We start from the raw sequence: 7,232 nt of genomic DNA, 5'->3' as shown, positions 1-7,232 counted from the left end.
GTATAAACTGCACGAAAGTGGGTTTAAAACTGGACAGCAGGCGCTTCTTTACACAAAGGGTGGTGGGGGGTGTGGCCAGCGGCCATCTCACCCTGCAGTGCCCAGCTGGCAGTCCCCCCCCCCACTGGAGCTCAGGAGGTGTGAGCCTGGCCAGTACCTGGAGGAGAGACTCCTGGGAAAGCTGAGGCTGCTGCTGGGAGAGGTGTGAGGGGGGACAGTAGGGGGCGCTCACCCTGCGGTCTGTGTGGGTCCTGAAGCCCCAGTATAGTGATGGGGACACTGGACTGTCCTTCTGATGAGACGTAAAACCGAGGTTCTGACTCTCTGTGGTCATTAACAATCCCACGGTGTTTCTGGGAAAGAGTAGGGGTGTTACCCCAGTGTCCTGGCCCAATTCCCCCCCTGGTCTTTACCCATCATGGCCTCCTAATAACCCCCCTCTGAACTAGCTTCATCCCTCTGCTCTCCTCCCCACTGAGAGCTGCTGTGTGCTGAGCGGACTGGAGCATCATCCAGGTGGGGCTGCAGGGGATCCCCGTGACCTGGGAAGAGCTGGAGAGTGGAGAGTCCAGGAAAGCGCTATAGAAGTGTAAGGAGTTATTAATTATTATTAACAGGCTGCCCAACCTGTTGTTGAAGCCTCTCTCGGGACACAGCTGGATGAGCTCCTCGGAACAATTAATTCCTCACCATCAAACAGGGGGCGGAGGGGGTCCCACGGGCTGAACGGGCCCCTCGTGGATGCAGGTGTGTTCACACGCAAGCGAAAGGCGGGACGTGCCCCGAGAGACACAGCCGGGTTGGACAGCGGACGGTTGAGGAAAGCCGGCGCCTGTTCTTATCTTGACTGGCCTGGAAAACTGCCACCTCTTCAAAAATCACCCGTTTCAGCAGGAAAGGCTGCGTGTCGCGCGGGGTGAGAGGTTCGAGGGGAGGGGGTAGGCGGGGCCGCGCGCACACAGGTCTGTATCACCAACCTGCCCCACCTCCTCCTCCTCTCGCACGCTTTTATTCCTTTCACGCGCGTTTCCAGCAGCTCCTCGGTGCGTATTTGAGCTCGGTCCTCTTCTGCGTGGCCGCTGCATCGCGCGATCAGCTTGCCGGTCCTGCCGCGCTTGATCGGGCTGGCCTGCGGGTTTGCGGGTTTTGCTCTGCATTGTGTGTCGGGGTGGGTACGCCGATATTAATCCACGATCCAGGGTCACACGGACGCGCCGATCCTACGCGAGCACGGAGTGTGTGTGTGTGTCCTGTGATGGACTGGTGTCCTGTCCTGTGTGTGTGTGTGTTTTAAGCAGGCTTAAAAGTTAATTCCACGCCAAAACGTGGACAGAAAAAAAAAACCCAGCGTGTGTGTCCGTTTCTGCTTTTCTGCGTGGAATGAATCCCCGCCGCAGTCTTTCACGGTGCAGGGCTGTGTGTGTCTCGGGTTCCTGTTCCAATCAGAAAGGTTCAGATCTGCGTCTGTTGGGGGTTTTAGTGACCGATGCGTAACGCAATAAGGATTAAAAAGGGACACGCGCGTGGCTTTCTTTCGGGTTCCCCTGTCTCGCGTGAAGAGCACTAGAACTGTCATTCAGTAAGAATTTGCAACTTCACTCCGATCCCCAGCAAACGCGGTAGAGGCAGCAGCTATAAAATAAGATGAGATTACTTTAACTAGCCCTATACAGTGTCTTTTCACAGACCCCAGCTTGCTCTCCGTGAGATACACAGACAGGGAGCTGGGGGTCAGAGCGCAGGGTCGGCCATTTATACAGCACCTCTGGAACAGTTGGGGTGAAGGGCTACCACTGCCGGCCGCGGGATTGGAACCGGCAGACCCTGAGGCACAGAGTCACCGCTCCGCGCTCCGCCCCTTTGTATATAAGGAATTAATTCATTAGATACAGCGAGGCACCGGCAGAAACACACCAGCGACCCTCTACTCGCCAGCGAAGAAGCAAACACGCACGCTGGAGCTGCCCCTATAATGAAGGACCCTGGAAAAAGTACCCAAAAGGGGGGTACAGGTCATATTATTCAACCCCCTCACACCTATATAGCGCCTTTCCGGACTCTCCAGCTCTCTCCGGGTCACGGGGATCCCCTCCACCCCCCACCAGTGTGGAGCCCCGCCTGGGTGACGCTTAGGGTGACAGAGATGCAGAGAAAGGAAGAGCAGATACTGACCACAGATTTTTTAAAAAGACGAGGGAGGGAGAAACCAAGCTATTTAAAAAAAAAACATTTTGATCCCCGTCTCTCTCTTTTCCAGAAGTAAAGAAGATCAGCAACAAAAATGGCGGAGAACAAAGGTAGGTGTGTTGGTACCTCCGAGGTCGAAAAAAGGATCACCGACTGCATGCCATGTGCGTGACAAGTCGGCTTAAAGATCAGACGCTGTTAAACGAAGGAACTTCTCATCCCGTTATATTATAAGGACGGAATACTGAGAAAATCAAAGCTGACGTTCTTGAGCAGCGTCAAGTGAAATCTAATTTACAAAATCGAAAATGAATGCCCCCCAAAACAGCCGCGGGTGGTTATATTATCCTCGGGAATCCCTTCCTTATGTCCAAATGGCTTCAACTGTGGGAACGCGTAGACCTGATGGAAGTCTGATAGGACTTGGGGCGCCCTCTGGCGGAAAAGGGCCGAATTATCAGCCTTCAACAATGAGGCGTCCTCAAACAACTAGTAAAAAAAGTTACTCGTTACTACTAAAAGACCCGCTTATTAGATCTCGGTTACCACCATTTCCTCATCGATGTTCTAGAAAATTAATTTTTATTTTTGGATTTAAGTGGAAACAGCGCTGTGGTTCCCCCTTCGGGAATGGCGCAAACTCCCAGCTCTTTCCTCCCTGTTGCTGGGACGAGCTTTTCCAGCAGCGGCCGAGGCAGCTGCATTTGAATGCTCTCCTCCCCTCCCGTCTTATCCGTCTGCCATCTGGCTGTTTTTCGGCGGCCCGCGGCGGATTTTAACGTGGCCTCCTGTCCGGTTTCTCTCTCTCTCTCTCCGCCTGCGTGCGGCCGCAGTCCAGGCCGGTTTCCACGCGGTGCAGTCGGTGATCCAGCTCCAGGAGCTGGTCTCCGTGGTGCAGAAGGCAGCCGTGCTGTTCAAGGTGTCCTACTTCAGCCTCTGCCAGTACCCGGATCTGGAGACCAAAGTCCACCAGGGAGGGACGGAGTCGCGCAAGCTGTGCATCTCTACGGCGGCTACGTTTTTACAGGTAGGCAACGCGCCCTTTAAATATCATTATTGCTGGCCCATCAGCACTAATAGTGATGCTCGTGTAGTGGACAACTGCCTGGAAGTGTATTTCAAACTGATGGGGGGGGGGAGGCAGCACGTCTGTACACAAAGGATGGGGGTGTGGAACAAGCTGCCCAGTCCATGTGGTTGAAGCCGATGCCCTGGCTCCTCTCCAGACACAGCTGGGTGAGCTCCTCCAGTCAGGACAGGAGGCTCTTCTGTACACAGAGGGGTGCGGGGGTGGGGAACAAGCTGCCCAGCCCTGTGGTTGAAGCCGATACCCTGGCTTCTCTCCAGACACAGCTGGGTGAGCTCCTCCAGTCAGGACAGGAGGCTCTTCTGTACATAGAGGGTGGTGGGGGTGGGGAACAAGTAACTTTACCTTTCTCTCTCATTTCCGGTTCTTCCCCCCCCCCGAAGTGCGCCAATGTGGGGACCGACATCATGAAACGGGTGTTCCCAGCAATTCGGCAGGCGGTGAGGGACCAGCAAATGCAGTCGGCCCGGGTCAGCCTGGAGCTGTCCAAGACCCTGATCCAGAAGATGTGCTCCGACGTGCAGAACGTCGTGGAAAAGTACGCATCTTTATTTTCTCTGGGGAATTCCAGCTGCGACTGCTGGGTCTGTTGATGCTCTCTTGGGGAAGGGGGTTAAATATCATTCTCATCATTTTAATCGGAGTTCAGTCAGCCTCAAGATGGAAGGGTTGAACTGAACAGCTGAGCAAATGGATAAAGGCTACTGAACGATACGTCAAGTCTCACGTTCGTTCCCCCCCCAAGGCACTCGTTTTTCTCTGTCGTGAGAACATAAGAAGGGCCAAGTCCTCTTTTTCATTTCGAACCGGTCTAGCCTGTTTTAATGGTTAATGGATCCGAGGCTGCAATGGTGTGAAAGTAGCCAGTTTTCAACCACAGAGCTGGGCAGGTTGTTCCACACCCCCACCACACTTTGTGCAAAGAGGTGTTTTCTGTTCTCCGCTTTCAAACGCTTTCAGATAGTTTTACACTCCCTTCAGACTAAAGAGACTCAGTTCCTCCAGTCTGACGGTGTGGGACACACCCTTCAGACTAAAGAGACTCAGTTCCTCCTGCCTGTTCTTTCTCTCTCGACCGCAGGTACGAGAGCCTGAACGGCAGCGTGGCCGGCACCTGCAGCGATGTGAAGGCGGTCCGCGAGAGCGAGCAGCAGGAGAGGGAGAAGAAGACGCAGGAGGCGGAGGCGCTGCGGGCACAGGCCCACGCCCTGAAGGACCGGCTGGCCCGCCTGAACGAGGAAAAGGCCCAGGTGGGCCGGCAGATCCAGGACAAGCTGGCGGAGAAGAGGCAGCGCCAGGGCGGCTGCTGGGCCTACAGCGACAAGAGCAACAACGCCCGCCTGAGCGCCCTGGAGGGCGAGCTGCGCTACCTCTACGGGCAGGACAACTGCCTCACCCGGGAGATCTGGGACAATGCCGCCGAGCTCAACCGCATGCAGGCCGTCTACTCCCAGGTGCTGGTGGAAATAGGTAAGCGTGCCGATTGAGGGGGGTGTCCATGCCTGGTCCTGGACTGGTGTCCTGTCCAGGGTGTGTGTGTGTCTGTGTGTGTGTCCCGTGATGGACTGGTGTCCTGTCCAGCGTGTGTGTGTGTGTGTGTGTGTCCTGTGATGGACTGGCATCCTGTCCAGGGTGTGTGTGTGTGTCCTGTGATGGACTGGTGTCCTGTCCAGGGTGCGTGAGTGTGTGTGTGTCCTGTGATAGACTGCCGTCCTGTCCAGGGTGTGTGTGTGTGTGTGTGTGTGTGTCCTGTGATGTACTGCTGTCCTGTCCAGGGTGTGTGTGTGTGTGTGTCCTGTGGTGGACTGCTGTCCTGTCCAGGGTGAACCCTGCCTTGTGCCTGTTGCTTGCTGCCCACCCTTCTCCCTCTCTCCCTCTCCCTCAGGGAAGCTCGGGAAGCCCAAGCAGCTGCAGGAGGTGCAGCGCTGCCTGTCCCGCGTCCAGCAGATCCTGCTGAGGCTGCACAACTTCTGCGACACGGCTCGGGTGGCCATCGCCAGCCTGGGGCAGAAGACCGAGGCGGGAGAGAGCTTCCTGGATTACATCCAGGACTTCAAGGAGGAGTACCTGAAGAGCCTGGATGAGGCGGAGCAGGTGGGTGGAGGGGCAGAGGGGCAGATCGGTGGTGTGATTTTCTCTCCCAAATTTCAGTGGGAGCCTCCGTCAGTCAGACGGGTAGCTCTCTACAGTAGCTGGAAATAAGGAAACTACGATATTTTAGGACAGACATTCATTTTAGAGTTAATAACTGCCATTTTTCTCCACACATCTACACACTGTGAACAAATGCACACTACACACATTCTGACTACAATGGCACCGTACACATCAACACAATGCATACACTCAACTGATCTGACACAATCGCACTCTACACCCTACTATACTGTATACATACTACACACGCACAAACATTCGTACTATATCCATCAACACATCGCATACACACTACACACGCACACACATTCATACTGTACACATCGTCGCAACGCATACACACACTGTACACACAACTGATCTGTATTCACAATATACACAACGACACACTACACATGCATGCACATTCGTACTACATACATCAATGCATACACACTTTACACACCACTGATCTGTATACACAATACACACAACCACACTCTACACCCAACTATACTGTATACACACTACACATTTGTACTGTGTACATCAATGCAACACATACACACAATTGATCTGCGCACACGCACACTGCAGTCCTTCCAGGTGCTGTGTGCCTGCTGCTCCAGTGTTGGGGAGAAGTTCTCTCACTGCGAAGACGCCTACAGCTTCCTGGCCCTGCGCCCCTCCAGTCTGTCTGCGGAGCAGCTGCAGAGGGAGTACGACCGGGCCCTGCAAGAGCTGGAGCAGCTGAGCCTCTCCCAGGACATGGCCATCGGAGTCTGAGGCAGGAGGAAGAGGGCCGGGAAGAGCTCTCTCACGGCCTTTGCGCTTCCTGCATTATAATGGAGTCCCTGCTAGGCCATCTGTCTAGTTTCTTGATGATGTCATGTGGTGATTTAGGATGTCATGGAGGATGGGAATCGCTTTTCCCTGCTCCTGGGGTTCTGGTGAGGGGTTTTCATGCAGACTAGGATCAAGGCTAGGGTGTTGCTGATCTACAGCAGGGGGGTTTGGTTATGTCCATGTTTCTAGTGTGACTGCAGAAAATTTCAAATGCACCTTTTTGACTATGTTCATTAATGGCATTTGGACAGCTTAAGTGAGGGGGGTGACTGTCACATAGCTCCACAATGTCATACTTGGGATCCCCCACACGCGGTGTAATTCATGTGCCTGATCCCCATCTGTATAGCGTGAAATAATGGAACTGCACAATAAAATGGTCTCGATGGGAGCAGTCTGATTCCTTTGCCGTCTGTGATACAAGCTGCCCAGCCCTGTGGTTTAAGCCGATACCCTGGCTTCTCTCCAGACACAGCTGGGTGAGCTCCTCCAGTCAGGACAGGAGGGTCTTCTGTACACAGAGGGGGGCAGGGGTGTGGAACAAGCCGCCCAGCCCAGTGGTGGAAGCCGAGACCCTGGCTTCTCTCCAGACACACCTGGATGAGCTCCTCCAGTCAGGACAGGAGGCTCCTCTGTACATAAAGGGTGGTGGGGGTGGGGTACAAACGTACCCCTCCATTTGACTAAACAACCTTTTCTCCATATCCCTGCTTTACCCTGAGAGCCAAGAGGGTGGAGTCCCATCCAAATAACAAAAGACAACACATCTATTCAACTGACACTCAGAGGTGACCGAACACATTTCAGGTTTACACCCCAGTTAAACATGCCTTTCCTTCATTTCAGATCGCTCTGCTCCCCATGATCTCTGAAAACCCACTCTCACACACCACGCCCTCACATCGCACATGGCTCTACATTCACCAGCTGTAATACAGCTACGAACAAAGACAGACATTGAAGTTCGCCATTACTA

At 54.1% G+C, this 7,232-nt stretch overlaps 1 protein-coding gene across 3 annotated transcripts; it reads left to right on the top strand.

Annotated features, from left to right (window-relative positions):
• The first annotated feature begins 806 nt into the window (after positions 1 to 806).
• LOC138243119 (uncharacterized) lies at positions 807 to 6,647 on the top strand. Of its 3 annotated transcripts, none has more exons than XM_069198624.1 (7): positions 807 to 1,043; positions 2,258 to 2,297; positions 3,021 to 3,214; positions 3,658 to 3,812; positions 4,356 to 4,744; positions 5,160 to 5,368; positions 6,103 to 6,647. In XM_069198624.1, exons 2-7 carry the CDS (start codon positions 2,282 to 2,284, stop codon positions 6,382 to 6,384), a joined length of 1,245 nt encoding a protein of 414 aa, XP_069054725.1. In that variant the 5' UTR covers positions 807 to 1,043; positions 2,258 to 2,281; the 3' UTR covers positions 6,385 to 6,647. The 3 variants fall into 3 exon arrangements, with proteins under 3 accessions (XP_069054725.1, XP_069054724.1, XP_069054726.1); XM_069198623.1 differs by having other exon boundaries at positions 807 to 1,168; XM_069198625.1 differs by having other exon boundaries at positions 810 to 1,168; positions 6,008 to 6,279.
• The last annotated feature ends 585 nt before the right edge of the window (positions 6,648 to 7,232 follow it).

Source organism: Lepisosteus oculatus, chromosome 14, assembly GCF_040954835.1.
Source record: "Lepisosteus oculatus isolate fLepOcu1 chromosome 14, fLepOcu1.hap2, whole genome shotgun sequence".
Classification (NCBI taxonomy): domain Eukaryota; kingdom Metazoa; phylum Chordata; class Actinopteri; order Semionotiformes; family Lepisosteidae; genus Lepisosteus; species Lepisosteus oculatus.
This window is presented reverse-complemented; position numbering and strand designations above follow the sequence as displayed.